We start from the raw sequence: 23,229 nt of genomic DNA, 5'->3' as shown, positions 1-23,229 counted from the left end.
TAATATAATATAATATAATATAATATAATATAATATAATAATATAATATAATATAATATAACATAATATAATATAATATAATATAATATAATATAACATAACATAATATAATATAATATAATATAATATAATATAATATAATATAATATAATATAACATAACATAATATAATATAATATAATATAATATAAAAGGTTATTGATGGACTGACCGTCTGTTTTTAGTGTTACCCAGCTTGTATATCTAATAATATAATATTTAATAATAATATTAATAATAATACATTTTTTAATTATTTTTATATTTGTTACTTTTTAAATACAGTGAAATAATTTTAATTAACCTCTGTAGTCACTTTACTTAACTTGATCACTTTTATAATACTACGATTAGAAGAATAATTTTCGATTTCCATATTTGTTAATTGTTAGTGTAATATCCCACCCAATATATTAAAACATGGTATGAAAGTGTACTGCATAACAAGCTTTACTAATGTGTATTGTACTGGGTCACCAGGTTTCTGCCGCTCCGACAAGAGCAACTCTGGATCCAGTCAGTGCACAGAGGAAGAGGAGGTTCCAATGCCAGTGCAGGAGATGTGTGGAACGGCTGAAAAACTGGAGGATGTCTGAGAAAAGAGCAGGAAGAAGACCGCTGATGCGTCTGTGGATTGAGTACTTACTCTAATGCAAACCTGCTGCTGCCATTTACGCGAGAGAAACTCTGCACTCAGGTGGCTCATCTGAAGGTTTTGTGAGAATGACTGTCCATCCTGAGAAACGCTGAGATCCAGAGAGAGATTTGAGTCGCCGCTGCACATAAGGACACACTCGACATATTAGAGCTCTTTTTCAAAAACACAACAACACGCTTGTTTGTATTTATAACTGGGTCGTTTTTGTAAAATCAAGATTTTATGTTCAAATGTATAGGAATGTATAAGGGTAAAGTGTAAGTTTCATATTTTTAATAACTGTAAAAACATGTCTCAAAAAGTGATAACAGCATGAACAAAATATTGTTTCAGATATTTTAGAAAGACCTTTTTTTTGATGGGAATATAGCATGCCACTTCCAAGAAGTCAGCTGCCCGGTTGCATAATATAGAAAACAGAATTGTATTTGCTACCTTGCAGTGAAATGAATGAAGTACTCCGAGACACATACCAAAAATAAACCTTTATTGATTTTATTGCACTTTACAATTCATATCAAGTTTAAAAATGTGTATTACAGCGAGTATATAAAACATAATATATGATGAAACAACAGCTATTGTATGTGCTTATTGACTTGATGAAGAAACGATGTTGACATTTCCAGACCACCATCAAAATGTCAGGGCTTTTTCGATGGCACAATCCATCATGTCTGTCACATAAAAACCAAAGAAAAGAGGAAGAGCGCTGACAAAGTTAACCAGGGACTTAACGTGATCGAACGCCGATAAGCTGCGTGAGCTGAGAACAAAAACTGTTTTTGTGTTTTTAACAATTTTATTAGAACACTGAATAAATACAAAAGTTTTATCTTCAATACTGTCAAGACTAAAAATGCCCTACAAATCGATCGATAGATAGATTTATACAATAAACTTTACATAAAATAAATATGTCAACATAGTCTTAGAGCTGCTCTTTGCTTTCAAACACTGTTCCTGAGAGTCAACCATCATAAGACCTGAAAGCCTTTGGTATAGATTCCTCATGCAGTTAACATCAGCATCCCACTGCCCTTCTGATGGATTAGAAGCAGTGGTTACGCATAAATGTACTTCATGCGTGATATTGCGAAGCTGACATGAACTGTCAGGCTCATACGCAACACTTATGTCGTCCATGCTGTTAGTCACACAGCCAGGTCTTCCCCTAACGCAGCCTGTTGCTCTCTAGATGAAATCCCCTGCCAGGGTTAGAGTTTTAACACTGGGTACTCACGAAGCATCAGTTAAATCAAACCACACAGCAGTTGAAGAGTATGGAAGAAGATCGACCCGATATCCCTCACAGCACCTCTTCTTTAGATATGTGGCACTCTTTCCCTTGCTCCTGAGATGGGAAGAAGATGAAATCGTTCTCTCTGCTCCTTTCTTCCTCTGACAGATGGACGGGGGGAGACTGAGGGTAGGACATGGTGTTGTTTAGCGATTCTTCTTGGAGTTCGTGTGCTTTTTTCTCGCCGCCATCCCATCCAAACTGATTGAGCAAACTAACGAAAACTGTCTGGGGGCCGTAGATGTGAAGAGGGCCTATGAGAAAGAGAGAATGTTGAGCTGTCATACTATTTGCACATGGTTTTTGATGTGATATAAACTCGCAATTCAGACTTCGTTTCTCAGAATTGCATGATGTAAACCGACAATTCACGTTTTTTTTTCTCGCAATTGCGAGTTCACAACTCACATTACTGACTTTTTTCTCAGAATTGTGTTATGTAAACTTGCAGTTGCAAGTTATAAAGTCAGAATAGCGTGACATAAACTTGCAATTCAAACTTTTTTCTCACAATTGCAAGTTTATATTTAGCTAAATTTGCTTTTTTTCTCAGAACTGCATGATGTAATCTCACAATTCAGACTTTTTTCTCACAAGTCCGAGTTTATATTTTACAATTCAGACTTTTTTTCTCGTAATTCTGACTTTTCTCAGAATGGTGTAATATAAACTAACAGTTGCACATTATAAGATCAGAACTGCATGATATAAACTCACAATTCAGACTTTTTTCTCACAAGTCCGAGTTTATATTTTACAATTCGGACTTTTTTCTCGTAATTCTGACTTTTCTCAGAATGGTGTAATATAAACTAATAGTTGCACATTATAAGATCAGAACTGCATGATATAAACTCACAATTCAGACTTTTTTCCTCACATTTTTTCTCGCAATTCTGACTTTTCTCAGAACTGCATGATGTAAATTTGCAAATCAGACTTTTTTTTCTGCGAGTTTGTATTTCGTAATTCAGGAATTTTTCTCACATTTCTTTTTTTCTCGCAATTCTGACTTTTTTTTTAGAACTGCATGATGCAAACTTGCAATTCAGACATTTTTCTCACAAGTGCGAGTTTATATGTTACAATTCAGACTTTTTTCCTCCCAAGTGCGAGTTTATATGTTACAATTCAGACTTTTTTCCTCACATTTCTGACTTTTTTTCACAATTCTGATTTTTTTTCAAGAATGGCGTGATATAAACTCACAGTTGCAAGTTATAAGATTAGAATTGCATGATGTAAACTCGCAATTCAGACTTTTTTCTCACAAGTCCGAGTTTATATTTTACAATTCAGACTTTTTTTCTCGTAATTCTGACTTTTCTCAGAATGGTGTAATATAAACTAATAGTTGCACATTATAAGATCAGAACTGCATGATATAAACTCACAATTCAGACTTTTTTCCTCACATTTTTTCTCGCAATTCTGACTTTTCTCAGAACTGCATGATGTAAATTTGCAAATCAGACTTTTTTTTCTGCGAGTTTGTATTTCGTAATTCAGGAATTTTTCTCACATTTCTTTTTTTCTCGCAATTCTGACTTTTTTTTTTAGAACTGCATGATGCAAACTTGCAATTCAGACATTTTTCTCACAAGTGCGAGTTTATATGTTACAATTCAGACTTTTTTCCTCCCAAGTGCGAGTTTATATGTTACAATTCAGACTTTTTTCCTCACATTTCTGACTTTTTTTCACAATTCTGATTTTTTTCAAGAATGGCGTGATATAAACTCACAGTTGCAAGTTATAAGATTAGAATTGCATGATGTAAACTCGCAATTCAGACTTTTTCCTCAAAAGTGCGAGTTTATATTTTACAATTCAAGACTTTTTTCTCGTAATTCTGACTTTTCTCAGAATGGTGTGATATAAACTTACAGTTGCAAGTTATAATATCTCGCAATTCAGACTTTTTTCTTGCAATTCAGACTTTTTTTCTCATAAGTGTGAGTTTATATTTCATAATTTAGACTTTTTCCTCACATTTCTTGTTTCTCGCAGTGCTGACTTCTTTTTTTCAGCACGGCATGATGTAAACTCCCAATTCAGACTTTTTTCTCACAAGTGAGAATATTATAAATATTATTTATATCTTATATATAAATATTATTTATATTTTATAATTCTTTTTTTTTCCTCACATGTTTGACTTTTTTCTCACAATTCTGACATTTTTCTCGGGATCGTGTGATATAAACTTGCAGTTGCAAGTTATAAAGTCAGGATAGCATGATTTAAACTTGCAATTCAAATTTTATTCTCGCGATTGTAAGTTTATATTTTACAAATCAGTGTTTTTTTCTCACATTTCAGACTTTCTCGCAATTGTAAGTGCACAACTCACATTTCTGACTTTTCTCAGAACTGCATGATGTAAACCCACAATTCAGACTTTTTTCTTACAAGGGCGAGTTTATATTTTATAATAAATTTTTTTCCCTCACATTTTTGACTTTTTTCTCACAATTCTGACATTTTTCTCAGGATCGTGTGATATAAACTTGCAGTTGCAAGTTATAAAGTCAGAATAGCGTGATATAAACTTGCAATTCAAACTTTTTTCTCACAATTGCAAGTTTATATTTAGCAAAATTAGCTTTTTTCTCACATTTCTTTTTTCTCTAAATTCTGAGCTCTTTTCTCAGAACTGCATGATGTAATCTCACAATTCAGACTTTTTTCTCACAAGTCCGAGTTTATATTTTACAATTCAGACTTTTTTTCTCGTAATTCTGACTTTTCTCAGAATGGTGTAATATAAACTAACAGTTGCACATTATAAGATCAGAACTGCATGATATAAACTCACAATTCAGACTTTTTTCTCACAAGTCCGAGTTTATATTTTACAATTCAGACTTTTTTCTCGTAATTCTGACTTTTCTCAGAATGGTGTAATATAAACTAATAGTTGCACATTATAAGATTAGAACTGCATGATATAAACTCACAATTCAGACTTTTTTCCTCACATTTTTTCTCGCAATTCTGACTTTTCTCAGAACTGCATGATGTAAATTTGCAAATCAGACTTTTTTTTCTGCGAGTTTGTATTTCGTAATTCAGGAATTTTTCTCACATTTCTTTTTTTCTCGCAATTCTGACTTTTTTTTTAGAACTGCATGATGCAAACTTGCAATTCAGACATTTTTCTCACAAGTGCGAGTTTATATGTTACAATTCAGACTTTTTTCCTCCCAAGTGCGAGTTTATATGTTACAATTCAGACTTTTTTCCTCACATTTCTGACTTTTTTTCACAATTCTGATTTTTTTCAAGAATGGCGTGATATAAACTCACAGTTGCAAGTTATAAGATTAGAATTGCATGATGTAAACTCGCAATTCAGACTTTTTCCTCAAAAGTGCGAGTTTATATTTTACAATTCAAGACTTTTTTCTCGTAATTCTGACTTTTCTCAGAATGGTGTGATATAAACTCACAGTTGCAAGTTATAATATCTCGCAATTCAGACTTTTTTCTTGCAATTCAGACTTTTTTCTCATAAGTGTGAGTTTATATTTCATAATTTAGACTTTTTCCTCACATTTCTTGTTTCTCGCAGTGCTGACTTCTTTTTTTCAGCACGGCATGATGTAAACTCCCAATTCAGACTTTTTTCTCACAAGTGAGAATATTATAAATATTATTTATATCTTATATATAAATATTATTTATATTTTATAATTCTTTTTTTTTCCTCACATGTTTGACTTTTTTCTCACAATTCTGACATTTTTCTCGGGATCGTGTGATATAAACTTGCAGTTGCAAGTTATAAAGTCAGGATAGCATGATTTAAACTTGCAATTCAAATTTTATTCTCGCGATTGTAAGTTTATATTTTACAAATCAGTGTTTTTTTCTCACATTTCAGACTTTCTCGCAATTGTAAGTGCACAACTCACATTTCTGACTTTTCTCAGAACTGCATGATGTAAACCCACAATTCAGACTTTTTTCTTACAAGGGCGAGTTTATATTTTATAATAAATTTTTTTCCCTCACATTTTTGACTTTTTTCTCACAATTCTGACATTTTTCTCAGGATCGTGTGATATAAACTTGCAGTTGCAAGTTATAAAGTCAGAATAGCGTGATTTAAACTTGCAATTCAAACTTTATTCTCGCATTTTTTTTCTCTCAATTCTGACTTATTTTCTCAGAGCTGCATGATGTAAACTTGCAATTCAGACTTTTTTCTCAAGTGCGAGTTTATATTTCGGAATTCAGACTTTTTCTCACATTTCTTTTTTCTCGCAATTCTAACTTTTCTCAGAATTGCATGATATAAACTTGCAGCAGAGGTCACGTTAACCGTCATTGACGGAATTTTTGTTGCAATGACAGAAAAATTTGAAGGCCGTCCGTCACTTTGACAGATTACACAGAGGTTGATCTATGCGTTTGATTACGCACAGGCGCAGTAGTACTAAGAAGCTACAACGATCTATCGTGCCACATTAAAGAGCGCCAAAACGGTATTTACTGCATGAATTTCCTAATGAAATTGAATTTGAAATTTGAGACTTTGTTTCATTGCGATTTATTGGATGGGAGGTGCAATATGTACTTGTTAGTCATCGACTGAAAACAGCATAGACCAAAAGATCGATTGGGATTTACTGATCAATATTGTTCATTAAAATGAGAATATATTAAAATCGATATCACTGCTAAAAGTTAAGCGGTCTCGTCTGTTTTCTTCAACATATTAAAAATTAAAACGTGAACAAAAATAAATGCAATTAAATGTGTTATAATTAAAATATGAAAATTAAAATGACGAGTGATAAGGAATTATGACGGAATTTTAACGACCCTGTCCGTCAATATGATGGGCAGTGTAACAGTCTAACGCAACCTCTGACTTGCAGTTGCAAGTTATAAAGTCAGAATAGCGCGATATAAACTTGCAATTCAAACTTTTTTCTCGCAGTTGCGAATTTATATTTCGCTATTCAGCTTTTTTTCTCACATTTCTTTTTTCTCTAAATTCTGAGCTCTTTTCTCAGAACTACATGATGTAACCACACAATTCAGACTTTTTCCTCGCAATTGTGAGTTCACAACTCACATTTCTGACTTTTCTCGGAATTGCATGATGTAAACTCGCAATTCAGACTTTTTTCTCTCAAGTGCGAGTTTATATTTTACAATTCAGACTTTTTTTCTCACATTTCGGACATTCATTTTTTCTCATAATTCTTGACTTTTCTCAGAATGGCGAGATATAAACTCACAGTTACAAGTTATAAGATCAAAATCGTGTGATAAACTCGCAATTCATTTTTTTTCTCTCAATTCTGACTTATTTTCTCAGAACATGACGTAGACTCGCAATTTAGACTTTTTTCTCACAAGTGCGAGTTTATATTTTACAATTCAAACTTTTCCTCACATTTTTTTCTCGCAATTCTGACTTCTTTTACTCAGAACTGCATGATGTAAACTAGCAATTCAGACTTTTTGTTCTCGCAAGCGCGAGTTTATATTTTATAATTCTTTTTTCTCACAATTCTGACTTTACTCAAAATTGTGTGATATAAACTCACAGTTGCAAGTTATAAGATCAGAATTGCGTGATATAAACTTACAATTAACATTTTTTCTCTCAAATGTAAGTTTAAGTATATTTCACAATTCAAACTTTTCTCACATTTTTTTTCTCACAATTGCGTGATATATACTCACAGTTGCAAGTTATAAAATCAGAGGTGCGTGATATAAAGACTTTTCTCACAAGTGTTTACAGAGTTTATTTTTCGCCATTCAAACCTTTTTCTAACATTTATGACTTTTCTTAGAATTGCATGATGTAAACTCGCAATAAAAACTTTCTCTCGCAAGTGCGGATTTATATTCTGCATTTTACACTTTTTCTCAGAATTGCATGATATAAACTCACAGTTACAAGTTATAAAGTCAGATTTGGGTGATATAAAGTCACAAATTTTTCTTGCAAATGCAAGCTCACATCTCGCATTTCTGACTTTTTTATTAGAATTGTGTGATATAAACTCGCAGTTGCAAATTATAAAGTCAGAACTGCATGATATAAACTTGCAATTCAGAGTTTTTTCTCGCAAGTGCGAGTTTATATTTTGCAATTCTGACTTTTTTCTCACAATTTTGACTTCCTTTCTCAGAAATGCACACGTGATATACATTATACTTGCAGTTGCGAGTTTTAAAGTCAGAATTGCATAATATAAACTTGCAATTCTGCCTTTTTTCTCGCAATTCTGGCTTCTTTTCTTAGAACTGCTTCAGTAAACTCGCAATTCAGTCATTTTTCCAACATTTAATTTTTTCTCGCAATTCTGACTTATTTCTTAGAATTGTATGATGTAAACTCACTTTTTTTCTTGCAACTGCGAGTTTATATTTCGCAATTCTGACTTTTTTTCTCGCAATTCTAACTTCTTTTCTCAGAATTGCAGTAGTAAACTCACAATTCTGTCTTTTTTTCCCACATTTATTTTTTCTCGCAATTCTGATTTTTTTCTTAGAATTGTGTGATACTGTATAAACTCACAGTTGCAAATTATAAAGTCAGAATTGCGTAATATAAACTCACAATTCAAATGTTTTTTCACACATTTCTGGCCTCTTTTCTCAGAATTGCACTTTCAATCATTGTTCCTGAGAGTCATTCAACCATCATAAGACCTGAAAGCCTTTGGTATCGATTCCTCATGCAATCAACATCAGCTTCACACTGCCCTTCTGATGGTTTAGAATCAGTGGTTATGCATAAATGTACTTATACAGTAAGTGATATTGTAAAGCTGACATGAAATATCATTTAAACTCACAGTTACAAGTTAGAAAGTCACTATATTGTGTGATATAAACTCGCAATTCAGACTTTTTTCGCACATTTCTGAGTTCTCGCAATTCTGACTTCTTTTCTCAGAACTGCATGATATAAACTTGCAATTCAAACTTTTTTCTCACAATTGCGAGTTCACAACTCACATTTCTGACTATTTTTTCTTAGAATTGTGTGAATATGTGCAATTACCTTCTTTATATATATATTACACACACACACACACACACACACACACACACACACATTGCAATAAGATTTCTAATTTCTTGTTTAATATTTAGTTTTATTATAATATTATTTCAACTATTATATGTCTAGTTATTTAATTCCTATTTACTATTTAATTTTTTAATTATATTATGAATAATTCATACAAATATCATGTGGTTTAACTGCATACCATCAAGTCAAAGTATGTTATACATTTAGTTTTATACATACCTTAATATTCATATGGTCCTCTCTATGATATGATTTCCTGTTTTGTTTTTTATTGCATGTTTGTGTTTGTTGGTTGGGCCTCAAAATATAATTCAATTCAATAATCAAATATTGTTTAATTTTTAATTTTAATATTAATTAGCTATGAAGCTGTTTTGTTAATAAATAATAACAAAATATTATGTCAAACTAATTAATAAGGTTTACTTTTTAAGATTTTCATCATTTTAATATTGACTTATTTCAATTATGGTATCATGCACATTTTTTAAGTAAATAAAGATGTGTATTTAGGTCATATTTTGAAATAAATTAATCGACCTGGAATAAATGAGTATCACAATCCCTTTAATAAAAGAAAATCACAAAAAGCAGCTCTTTATAGTACCTAAATTGCTGGCTGGAGGCACAGCCTGCTCTGAGCTGATTGGCTGATGAAAGGAGCAGTCTGCGTTGTGATTGGGTGTGACCGGCTGCTCATCTGGTAGGCTGGCAGGAGGTGTAGTCTCACTGTCCACCTGAAGGAAATGAAAGACTGTGAGCCGCTTGTGATAATTCATGACATGTTCACATACTACAAAAATTGCTCATTACTTACCTCAATATTACCCAACGAGCACTGCCTGACAACTAATGAAGAAAAGAAACAATAAGAGGTGAGAGAGTGATTAACCCACAAACATTTAAGAAGAAATGTGTTAGTGTTTATATGTGTGTTACTCACAATGTTTAAAACATTCCTTCTCTTTCTTCCTGCAGAGCCGGAGGAACAGCGTAAGGATGATGATGGATAACATTACAAAACTTAATCCACATAAAATCCACACCACAACACCATTTTCACCTGTAAAAAAAAACAAGAATGTATTTTAGGATATTTATTTATGTTGAAATGAATAGCTAAATAAGTGAACTGGAGAAGTTCCTATACTGGAAGGAGCTCTTCCTTTTTAGTGCACTAAAAGCTAGAGTAATCTAAGAACAGGAAACAAACATGAACATCTGCAGTTAAATATCTAAGACTGAAGAGACTTGTTTTGAATTTCTATTAATACAAACAGAGTGCTGCACGAAAGACTCCTAAAACCCAGAAATAAGTTTGAATGTGTTGTTGATTCTTGAAATAATGTTTGTGGTTAACACAAGCTCAAAATACTTCTGTCATGTTAGATACATTAATAATGCAAGGCTTTTTTTTTTCTTTTTAAAGATAGTGGTTCTCTGTTTTTAAAATTTAATCCTGGGATCAAAGCTGAATTTTCAGCATCATTACTTCAGACTCAGTCTCAAATAATCCTTTAGAAATCATTATAATATGCTGATTTATTATCAGTGTTGGAAACGGTTGTGCTGCTTAATAAATATAGACATTTTTGGAACCTGTGATATTTTTTTCGGCATTCTTTGATGAATCTTCTTCTTTCTCTCTCGGCTTACTCCCTTCTAATCAGGGGTCACCAAAGCGGAGTGATCCGCACAGCCGATTGGCACATGTTTTATGCCGGATGCCCTTCCTGGCGCAACCCAGTCCTGAGAGTGATTCTTTGATGAATAAAATGTTCGAAAAGGACAGTGTTTATTTAAAATAGAAATCTTTTGTAAATGTCACACCCCTTACCATAACTGTGACAATTATTATTAATAATTGTCATGATACATTTCAAATCTTTATTTCTTTTCTTCGTGTCTTTTCGCTTCTAAGTTGTAAAACCAGACTATTAATGTGGTTTTAAACTACTCTTTATGGTCAGAACATGACAAACACTTCATGTTTTTGAATTTTTGACACATTTTTATTTAACGAAATAAATTTCTTATAGACAAAAATGAATTACTTAGTTTCTGCATGTTCTAATGAGTGATATTGTTTCAAATCATTAAAACAGGGTTGAGTTGTCTCACTTTGATGATGTGTATCTTTAGCACAGTTTGCAGTGGAGGCTGTATTATATTAATAACATTACTTTTTTGTCTCTTAGAAATGCACATTTGACAGTATCTTGAGTTAGGATGCCGATGTTAACTTATGTTTGTTATCAAAAACAGTAACATCTGTAAAAATTGCAACAACTTTATTTTTACAGTATAAGGTGAAATGTAATTATTGAGACTGTTTGAGTTTTATTCAAATTAACCACTGGTCTTCCACAGTAGCATGAATTTAGTTCATGATAACCACAGTTAAAGCCTACACATATAGCACCTCGATGCCAATTTAAAATAACTATATGGTTTCTAGTTATTTGTATGAAAAAGATGAGTCTAAATACCTATAGCCTATAAATGCACAAATGAATTTGAATTTGAAGATCAGGTATATAAATATAACTAATTTCATCTCTGGGAAACATGTAACTATCTTCTGTAGCTTCTGAAGGGCATTGCTAAGTGAAAAAATATAATATTTTGGCAAAATAAGAACAATTTACACATCTTCATTTTGTTCAAAAGTTTTCACCCCCTGGCTCTTAATGCAACATGTTTCCTTCTGAAGCATCAGTGAGCTTTTGAACCTTCTGTAATAGTTGCATATGAGTCCCTTAGTTGTCCTTAGTGTGAAGAAGATGGATCTCAAAATCCTACAGTCATTATTGGAAAGGGTTCAAATTCACAAAAATGCTGGAAAACCAAATAATTTGTGGGACCTGAAGGATTTTTCTAAAGAACAGCAGGCAGTTTAACTATTCGGGACAAACAAGGGATTCATAAACAACTATCACTAAACAAAAAAAACTGTGGATCATTCAGTTAACAACATTTTAAAAATCAAATGTATATAAACTTTTGAATGGGGTCATTTTTATAAATTCTACTATTATTTTCTCTTGTTGTATATATGTAAACATCTTTTATGTGAAATATCTTATCCAGGCCAGTACTAAATAAAAAAAACTAACATGCATATTGTATGATCCCTCTTATTTTGGAAAAATAATCAACATTTAGCAGATTCTGAAAAAGGGGAATGTAAACTTTTGACCTCAGCTGTACACACATCATGTAGACGAAAACAATGCTTACTCTGTTTATTCTCAACTCTCCCTATGGAGGAAGAAGTGGTGGATGAAATGGTGGATGTGGTGGATGTAGTGGATGAAGGGACGTCAGCAGAGGTGGAAGATGGGACTCGGGTGGAGACTGGAACACAGCTGTCACATCGGCGCGTGTATCGATCGGTCGAGGAACAAATGTAACCCTCTCGACAGCGGCACACTACATCTGATGTGCTTGTGCAATTTTTCACCACCTTCATGTTGAATACTAACACACATACACACATTTGTTTTAAAAATGAAACATGTTTTGCCATACTTCCTGTTTCTATTCTTAATCTTGTTTTAGACTAGCATGGGTTAATTAGGTGTAACAAGCTTCATACCAGGTATGCAGTTCTGGAAGCAGCGGTGGCAACTGCCTTCTCTGTTTTTCTGATCGGTGAAGAAACCAGGAGAGCATGGATGACACATAGAGCCTGACTTGTGAAATCCTAAGAGATGATGAGAACAGTCAGGAAATGGAGTGGAAAGTAAGTGTAAATGCGTTACATGTGCACGCGCTCTGGCGTAGTATACGCAAACGGCGTAAGGGGAAATCAGTGAAAAGTCCCGGATGAGTTTGCACAAGCAAACGTAACCTTTTAGCTTTAAATCGGTTTGAACAATCAGGATAAGCACAAGTAATTACCATTTTGAATAGCCGCTATACCCACAATCTCTGTGCACTGTGTAAACAATGAGTGTCGTATACATGCGACAGATCGCTTCCGGCGTTTGCGTATACTACGCCAGTGCGCATTCACATGTAACGAGCCGGATGCTAAACTTGTGCTCAGGACAGATGGACGTGGCTGTGCATCAAAGGTAGAAAATTATATAAATACTGTTCAGTTTCTTGCAAAAACCAATCGTTTCGTGTCTTAGGACATCAATGTATCGTCACGAGCCGCAGGGTGTAATTTGGATTTGTCTGTGCATGTTTTTGTTTACTTTTAAAGGTTTGGTGCCCATCTACTGCCATTATATGGCTGGCAGACTGCACCGGTTTTCCTTAAAAATCTTAGTTTGTGTTCTGCTAAGGAAACAAAGTCACCTACATCTTGGATGCCCTGGGGGTAAGCAGATAAACATCAAATTTTCATTTTTGGGTGAACTATCCCTTTAAGCCTATTACCACATTTTAGAGACAGTCAGGTTTGTCAATCTGTCTAAGGTAGACAGAGGACATTCACTTGGTCTAGTGTGGAGTGTGGAGTGCATCAGATGGTCTTTAGCTGTTACAACTTTCACTTGTGTGATTCACAAATTTACCGTTTCTTTCATACTACATGAGTGTTTTGGGTATCATGAAATTACATGATGGATTGGTGATTTATACAATATTTCACTAGGAAGAATCCCGAACAGCAAAACACGTGCACAAGAAGTGATATAGGAAATCGTATGCTGCGTTCCAGGCAGGTTTTTGAGCTCGTAAATCACAACTTCAAATCACAACTCACGACTTTGTAGCATTCCAGGCAAGTCACCCCAAGCTACCTGAGCGCATTTTTTATTATTACATTATTATTAATTTGTTTGCAACATTATATTGTCCTAAAGTCTATTTTTTTCACTGTGTACCACTTGCATAAACACCGCACCCGTAGGTGCTGACATAGTGGTTTCGCGGGCTATGTCACGTCAGAACTCGGAACTGGGAGTACATCGATCTAGTACGAGTTCACGAGTGGGAAGTCACGGGTTTGGCAGCCGTTCGGGTGCACTTTCACGGGAAGGAGGTTGGAAAAACACGAGTAACGGGTTGACTGGAACGCGGCATAAGACAACGACTCTTCCCCTGATTTCCCTTGCCCTGTATCTCGTTCTCTCATTGGCTGTAGGTCGCCGCTGTTGTCATTTCCAGCTCTTGAGTCTTTGGCAGCACATGGGACCATTTGTGGGAAAGTTAAAATGAAATTTGGCACACTGATAGAGAACAGTCTGAGCATTAATCACAGCTAATTTGGAGTCTTTACCTTAATCCTTAATCCCTCTATGCTGGGTTAAAAAAACAGGGTTGGGTGAAATATGGACAAACCCAAATAACTGGATTGTTTTAACCCAGTGGTTGAGTTTAATGTTTAACCCAACCTTCTGGGTAGTTTTTTGTAAAAAAAAAAAAAATAGGTTGGAAATTCACACTTGTTCATATGTTCAATGCATAATTAAACAGTTGAGTAATAATTAAATAATAAATAACATGTTTAAAATTTCTTATTAATAAATGTTCACCTTTTGATTATTGCTGATGTTGTTAGTAATTATGTGTCTGATTTTTAATTTAGTCTATTTTTTATGATTTATTATCTATTTTTATTATCTATTTTGGGTTCATTATAAGATAGCCGTATAGTACTAAAAAATGTAAAAAAAATTGATGAGCTATCCAAAAAAACTATCCAAAAGGTTGGATTATACAATTAATGTAACTGCTGGGTCAATACAACCCAGTCACTGAGTTTGTTCATATTTCACCCAGCATTATACCGCCACCAACTGTCCAAAGTTGCACACATTTTTACACCATCTTGAAAGCCTACTCCTCCTAGACTATTGCTCCAATTTTAAAGAAAACTGTAGCCAACATATTCATAATTCTTAAAATATTTATATATTTTTAATGCTAGTATGTTTTATTGACAATAATTACACAATTTTGATTTTGTGAACCAACAACATCAGCATCAGAGTGCTGGGTGTCTTAATCACATCCTGGTGCACCACATAGTTTACATAGTTTACTATTAAAGCACATTATATTTGTCCCAATTTATTGTTAATGTTCATAATGACTCAGATCATGTCACACCGTCCAAATTATTATTGTTATACTTTGTTCTCAAATTGTTAATGTTAATAACATCAGCTTGCATGACTACATAAAGTGTATTACATACCATTCGAATTTCACATAAAGAAATTGTTCTTTTAACCAGAAAAGGCTAATTTATATTTTATAGAACTGGTTCTCTTTGAAATACAATTCCTGTGTAAGCCCACGTATCTTGCACATTTAAAACTGGAATATAATCTAATTTCAGTCACTCACATGTGTTTCATTAACACAGAATACTTTCTGAATTACAATTCGCCATTAAAATGATAAATTTAATTATTCCAGCTGCAGTGAGAAAAGGCTACAAATGATCCGCTACTTGCAGCATCCACACATGCAAAATAGCCTACAGGCCAGGTTTCCTTCTTTATGTCTACAGATGTGGCGTAAGGCCACAAAGACAAATGGTGGCATGCTTGTATTACCCATGAAAACCAGTACCACTCAAATTAGAAAACATTATTACAAGCTTACTGTTGTAATGTGGGCTAAGGTAAGGAGATAGTTTTGAACACTGGCTGGTTATGTACTTGCTCAAAAATGGATTTCAGATCATTTTTAACCAAAAAAAGTTACGGTCTGCAGCTTTAGTATTTTCATTTTTGCAGTTGGTTTGATACTTGCTGCCTTGAAATTTAGCTCCTCATTCTATCTCTGTTGTGCTTGGGTCCTAATTTCCTGTTTGCAGCTATATTTTATTATCATAATTATAACCACACAAACTTATAACGCAAACGGTTTTACAGTTTACTGCATTTCATTATTCTTCTAGTTCCCTATAAACCTTATTTTTCAATGCGGAAGTAATCTATTTTCTGGTAATGTGTGAGACTTCCGGTTCACAAGCTGCCATAAGGAAATAACAAGAAAAATAACAAAGTGCAGTAAATGGTAAAAATATTTGTACTACAAACCATTGTGTTCATAACTAAGATAATACATTAAAATAATATGGTAAGACACACCATTTTGCAATATCAAGCAGCCAAACGAGCTGTTTTGTACAGCTAAAAATAGCTGGATGCGAATGAGACCCGGAAACCAAACACATCAAATTGGCTGCACCTGCTCTTACGGGAAAATAAGGTGGATAGTGGCTAATGAATCGTCTTGTGCGTTTACAGGAAATAGCTTCTTTGTTGCTGCTGTAATTTGTTTCACTTTACTTTTTTAATTAAAAATAATAATAACTGCACTAACTGAACATTTTGAAACAGCCCTCTAGCAAAACCGATGTGTTTCCCTGAGATAACTGCACTAATTGAACATTTTAAAACAGCCCTCTAGCAAAACTGATGTTTCTTCCCTGCTGAAAAAAACCCCCAACAGAAACCATCACAGATATTGCAATGGTTTCCACTACCACTAACATTACAAACCCTTTTAACCATTAAAAATGGTTTCCTGAAGTGTGTTTTGAGGTGACTTTTAACAAGCCACCAATAAAAGGCGACCAGTTACAAGTAGAAACCCACAGGGTCCATTACAGTTTCCATTAAAACCAAAACAAGGGAACGCAAAAGTTATTCAAGGGAGTGCAAAAGTTTTGTGAATGCAAAAACACTGAAATCTCTTTTTACCTTCATAATGCCCTTTCAGTATCTTCGAAAAAAGTAATTAACTTAACGCACAGCATAGATACTAAAATGACTATCGTAACGTATTTAAAGGTGTAATAACTAAATTTGCTTTTGACTGTGCACAGACGTTCAACTCAAAGGGCACAAAATGAATTTTTAAAGGCGGATGTGGGTGCTCGCACACAGACACACTCACGTACGTGCACACACACTTTTATGTACAGACTTAGACTTGCTGACTGAGGTCTCTTAAGGGGAGAGATGAGAAATAGCATCAAAAACAGGACGTTACAAAGCAGCTCAAACAGGCAGTGGCATTCTAATGAAGGAAGTGGTTTACGCTTCTGTGTCAGAACATACCATTTCCCATCACGAGAGAGAGAGAGAGAGAGAGAAAGAAAGAGAGGGAAAGGAAGAAGAAAGAACGACAAAGAAAAACCTAATAAATAACCATTGATGTCCTGAGCGATTTCTTGCTCAGACCACATATTTAATACTGGGAAGTGTTGTGACAGAAAGGTACGCTCACGCACTCCGAAAAAAACAGGAAGAGAATTCAGAGAAAGTGATGCCAGATACAAGCGACTTTGAGAAATGCTTTCTCACCTGCATCACACAGATCTTCTGAAAGGGCTCTGGGATTTCGCATTTTTCCGTCCTGCTCAAAACAAACGAGAACATTTGTAATGGAAGAGTCCAATAGAGGGACACTGTGTCTTTAAAATGCACTTTCACTTTAGTTCAGTTGAGCTGATTAATGTGAACACAGTCTTCACAACAAAGCGTCTTTGCAACTAGGATGATAACAATGCACAGTACATATTATAACATTATTTACCATAGGCAGCCCATAAATCAGCTGACCTGTCAGCATCACCATGGCTACAGATAACACTGTCACAAGCATCTGTAAACGATACAACTATATTAGACAAGAACTGATCCACATAGACAACATATCACACACCCTTTATCACTCAACGGAGAACATAAAAACATACACAAACTTTCGAATAAAGAAGCAGGATGTAACACAGATTAACGTTTCACTTCGATGTTCACATCCTCATGACTAATAAAATAATATAGTGTATTATGCAACAGCTGAGTTTGCCACAAAAAACGGGGAAGTAGATTTCTAGATGTGATGCAAATCGCTAAAAAAATCATGTGACTCAGTCTTTTATTTCTACGTTTTTAGTCAACATCTTAAAAGAAAGACCTGCATTTGAAACAAGTACAAAACTAACCTAACAATAGCAGCAATGTAAGTGAAAATAGTTAGTACCTCACAATGTGTCCACTCCCAAATGTCATCAAATGCTTTCAAACTCTATTTCTGTGCCTTCTGCCAGTCTGTGTTCTCTTCTGATCATTTCATCTCATTGTTTCCTCACCTGCTGTGTCTTCCTGTCATTCCCCTCCCTCTCTTTCTCACACTGCCCTTCACCTGCTTACTGTGGTGGAGAGAGAGAGAGAGAGAGAGAGAGAGAGAGAGAAGCAATAGCTTCACTGTGCAGCTGTCACGGTTTCATTGATGTTTCATTATTACTGGTTTGATTAAAGCTAAGACACGTTCAGAATGTGACCGCGTTTCTAATTGGAGTAGTTTTGGGATGCCTCATAAAAATATACACTTGTGAACACATTCGTATGCTTGCATACTTGTTTGCATGGAGCTGCGCACAAAAATAAAATAGCGTCAAACTCCTTTAGTATTACGTTCTTAGACCTAAAACCACCGTTGTGAAGGAGATAAAGACAAAAGGTCAACTCACACAAACGTCTATGGCTTTGATGTTAAATGTCTTTTCAATTTATGCCATTTCTTCAGCTTTTTTTTTTCCAGTACTACCTTATTAAGTAACTAAGTGCGTAACAGTCTGAGAAGAAAAACAGAGACTTAGAGGAAAAAATGACCTATAGATATGAAAAAAGAAAAACACACTATGACACAAAAACTCCACTCCTCGCAGTTGTGTGTGTTCAGCAGTAACCTTTATTCTGAAATCTTTTTAAAGCTTCAGTCTTTCTGTACACTTGCAGTGAAGCGAGCAATTCCTGTTCGGCGTTGGGTTACATACATACATATTTATATATACATATAGTCCTGTTACTCTTTAAATCAAATGCGCATGTGCCATTGCTGCAATCAGGGTCATTTTCCTCTATATAGACACTCAGTGGACAGTATCTGAAACTCATGTGCAATTGCGCATGTGCAAAAATTAAAGAGAACCCTTGGAGGTCTCTAAAATAGAAACATCCACACAATTCCACAGTAGGAACGAGATTCATTACAGAATGACATGGAGATGCTATGAATGACTCTTGCCAAATCATTCATTTCAATTGTTGTAATTCTCTTGTTAAGGTTCAGGACTTGCTTGCATAGCCAGCGTTTGAGCGTACAAGATTCTCTCTTTGTCTCTTCTAGGTTACAGCATCATTGCATTCATACAGTAATTGCTAAAAGCATTCTTTCTAAGCACTTTTTCTTTTTTTTCAGATTCTGTTATTATTTCGGTGAGGATATTGTGTGGAATTTACTCAATGTTTGTAGCCACTGACAATTTGAAATATCCAAAAGCCCTTTAAGAAAAATTCAGTCAGTTCCAGTGAGTCATTTTCCTGACTGTCTTCTACTATTGTCATTTTTGTACTCCAGATTTGTGGTTGTTGAATTGTTAACAGAATTCTCGTAAAAGACTTTTGTTTTAAGGTCATAAAGCAACAAACAACAAGTAAATTGCTGTAGAAAATAACCAGTTACTCATTGCAGAAACCTGGAGTGCTCACTCCGTACATATACACATGCATACATAGTCTTACACACGTAGTTCAGCTCAGTGCTGCGAAACAATATAAAAAAAAATAAACTCAAATAATTCAGTGAATGAACAATGGCTCAGTTGTTTACAGTGCTTCGTATTGGCAGCAGAAATGCCAGAAAATAATAACAAAGCCTTTTCTTCTAAATCAAATTGTAAAATCTTAATTATTCACCAAGCTCATCCTTTTATTTTTCTGGGCTGCTTTTTTCCAATCAAACAAAGACTTCACACACTGTTTAATTGGTACCCATTGAAATAACTTGTTGACAGAAATAAAATCACAATGAATCTGCAAAACCCCGACAACTTCACAGTGGTCAGAGGGAAAAACCTAAGGCAGACACACAGCGTTGTTCATCAGTCGGTATGCAAAAAATAGAGCAAGATAAAAAGAAAAACAACCTGAGGATGGTGCATAACATATTGTTCAAAAGATTAAATTCTGTTCTGGCTCATCATAGAAAGTGATATGTACTGTAATATGTTTATTGAAGCTTTCACTCTTTGTTTTTCTACAGCGGAAATTTACATGCTGGATGTACAGCACCATTTTTTTCAAAAGCATGAGGTTTTCATTTTCACTGTGTGAAGTGACTTTCCTGAATGTTTTATTTCACATTTGGCACTCGAAATGTCTCTGTCAAAGAGTTTTAGTCTCTATTCTTGAATTCAAGCTGTGGTTTACACGCAGACTACCTATTTGACTACAGATATGAATGACCAACAAAGACAACCAGAAGTCGGTTTGTCGGTTTCTTCTGGAACTACTGTATTAGTCCCTGTGGGCGTTTGATTAGAATTAGAGAGTGCTCTACCAAAAGAAGAGCTGATTATTACAAATCATGTGAGCTTCTTGAGAACCTTAGCCTTGAATCAGATTACACATTCATTTGCATGACGTACTGCTCAAAAAAAATCACTGAAAGATCATTCTCCAGTGAATCTAACTCATTATAATCTCACTCTTTTAGGTGGATAGAAAGGAAAATTTGTTCATCATGGAGTCTCTCCATTGTGGAAGTGCTTTTCCGCCACTGAATATATCTAAAAAAAAGTTATTGCGACTTGTTATCTCACCTTTTATCTGACCTTTTTTCTCAGAATTGCGTGATACAAACTCACAATTGCAAAACTCGAGTTATAAAGTCAGAATTGCGAGATATAAACTTGTGATTCTGAGAAATAAAGTCAGAATTGCATGATATAAATTCGCAATTCTGAGAAATAAAGTCGCAATTGAGTGATATAAACTCACAATTTCGAGTTACAAAGTCAGAATTGCGAGATATAAACTCACAATTGTGAGTTATAAAGTCAGAATTGCGAGATATAAACTCACAATTGTGAGTTATAAAGTCAGAATTGCGAGATATAAACTCACAATTGTGAGTTATAAAGTCAGAATTGCGAGATATAAACTCACAATTGTGAGTTATAAAGTCAGAATTGCGAGATATAAACTCACAATTGTGAGTTATAAAGTCAGAATTGCGTGATATAAACTCACAATTGTGAGTTATAAAGTCGCAATTGCGAGATATAAACTCACAATTGTGAGTTATAAAGTCAGAATTGCGTGATATAAACTCACAATTGTGAGTTATAAAGTCGCAATTGCGAGATATAAACTCACAATTGTGAGTTATAAAGTCAGAATTGCGAGATATAAACTCACAATTGTGAGTTATAAAGTCAGAATTGCGTGATATAAACTCACAATTGCGAGTTATAAAGTCAGAATTGCGAGATATAAACTTACAAATGTGAGTTATAAAGTCAGAATTGTGAGATATAAATTCGCAATTCTGAGAAATAAAGTCGCAATTGAGTGATATAAACTCACAATTTCGAGTTACAAAGTCAGAATTGCGAGATATAAACTCACAATTGTGAGTTATAAAGTCAGAATTGCGAGATATAAACTCACAATTGTGAGTTATAAAGTCAGAATTGCGAGATATAAACTCACAATTGTGAGTTATAAAGTCAGAATTGCGAGATATAAACTCACAATTGTGAGTTATAAAGTCAGAATTGCGTGATATAAACTCACAATTGTGAGTTATAAAGTCGCAATTGCGAGATATAAACTCACAATTGTGAGTTATAAAGTCAGAATTGCGTGATATAAACTCATAATTGTGAGTTATAAAGTCGCAATTGCGAGATATAAACTCACAATTGTGAGTTATAAAGTCAGAATTGCGAGATATAAACTCACAATTGTGAGTTATAAAGTCAGAATTGCGTGATATAAACTCACAATTGCGAGTTATAAAGTCAGAATTGCGAGATATAAACTTACAAATGTGAGTTATAAAGTCAGAATTGTGAGATATAAATTCGCAATTCTGAGAAATAAAGTCGCAGTTGAGTGATATAAACTCACAATTTCGAGTTATAAAGTCAGAATTGCGAGATATAAACTTGTGATTCTGAGAAATAAAGTCAGAATTGCATGATATAAATTCGCAATTCTGAGAAATAAAGTCGCAATTGAGTGATATAAACTCACAATTTCGAGTTACAAAGTCAGAATTGCGAGATATAAACTCACAATTGTGAGTTATAAAGTCAGAATTGCGAGATATAAACTCGTGATTCTGAGAAATAAAGTCAAAATTGCATGATATAAATTCGCAATTCTGAGAAATAAAGTCGCAACTGAGTGATATAAACTCACAATTTTGAGTTATAAAGTCAGAATTGCGAGATATAAACTCGTGATTCTGAGAAATAAAGTCGCAATTGAGTGATATAAATTCACAATTTCGAGTTATAAAGTCAGAATTGCGAGATATAAACTCGCAATTCTGAGAAATAAAGTCGCAATTGAGTGATATAAACTCACAATTGTGAGTTATAAAGTCAGAATTGCGAGATATAAATTCGCAATTCTGAGAAATAAAGTCACAGTTGAGTGATATAAACTCACAATTTCGAGTTATAAAGTCGCAATTGCGTGATATAAACTCACAATTGCAAGTTATAAAGTCAGAAATGCGAGATATAAACTCGTGATTCTGAGAAATGAAGTCGCAATTGAGTGATATAAATTCACAATTTCGAGTTATAAAGTCAGAATTGTGAGATATAAACTCGTGATTCTGAGAAATAAAGTCAAAATTGCATGATATAAATTCGCAATTCTGAGAAATAAAGTCGCAATTGAGTGATATAAATTCACAATTTCGAGTTATAAAGTCAGAATTGCGAGATATAAACTCGCAATTCTGAGAAATAAAGTCGCAATTGAGTGATATAAACTCACAATTTTGAGTTATAAAGTCAGAATTGCGAGATATAAACTCGTGATTCTGAGAAATAAAGTCAAAATTGAGTGATATAAATTCACAATTCTGAGAAATAAAGTCACAATTGCGTGATATAAACTCACAATTTCGAGTTATAAAGTCAGAATTGCGAGATATAAATTCACAATTCTGAGAAATAAAGTCACAATTGCGTGATATAAACTCACAATTGCGAGTTATAAAGTCAGAATTGCATGATATAAACTTGAAATTCTATGTTATAAAGTCCGAGTTCTGAGATATAAACTCGCAAATTCTGAGAAATGAAGTCAAAATTGTGAGATAAACTAGCAATTGCGAGTTAAGTCAGAATTGTGAGATATAAACTATTAAATATTTTTA

At 34.0% G+C, this 23,229-nt stretch overlaps 1 protein-coding gene across 1 annotated transcript; it reads right to left on the bottom strand.

Annotated features, from left to right (window-relative positions):
• Positions 1-1,167: 1,167 nt before the first annotated feature.
• LOC141343339 (uncharacterized) lies at positions 1,168-18,131 on the bottom strand. Its single transcript, XM_073847936.1, has 9 exons — positions 18,028-18,131; positions 17,578-17,646; positions 17,346-17,397; positions 12,665-12,772; positions 12,307-12,546; positions 10,010-10,129; positions 9,884-9,915; positions 9,674-9,803; positions 1,168-2,251 (listed from the first exon to the last, which is right to left on the bottom strand). The coding sequence occupies exons 2-9, from the start codon at positions 17,644-17,646 to the stop codon at positions 2,007-2,009; spliced, it is 996 nt and encodes a 331-aa protein (XP_073704037.1). The 5' UTR covers positions 18,028-18,131; the 3' UTR covers positions 1,168-2,006.
• Between the last annotated feature and the right edge of the window lie 5,098 nt (positions 18,132-23,229).

This window comes from Garra rufa, chromosome 9 (genome assembly GCF_049309525.1).
Source record: "Garra rufa chromosome 9, GarRuf1.0, whole genome shotgun sequence".
NCBI lineage: Eukaryota > Metazoa > Chordata > Actinopteri > Cypriniformes > Cyprinidae > Garra > Garra rufa.
This window is presented reverse-complemented; position numbering and strand designations above follow the sequence as displayed.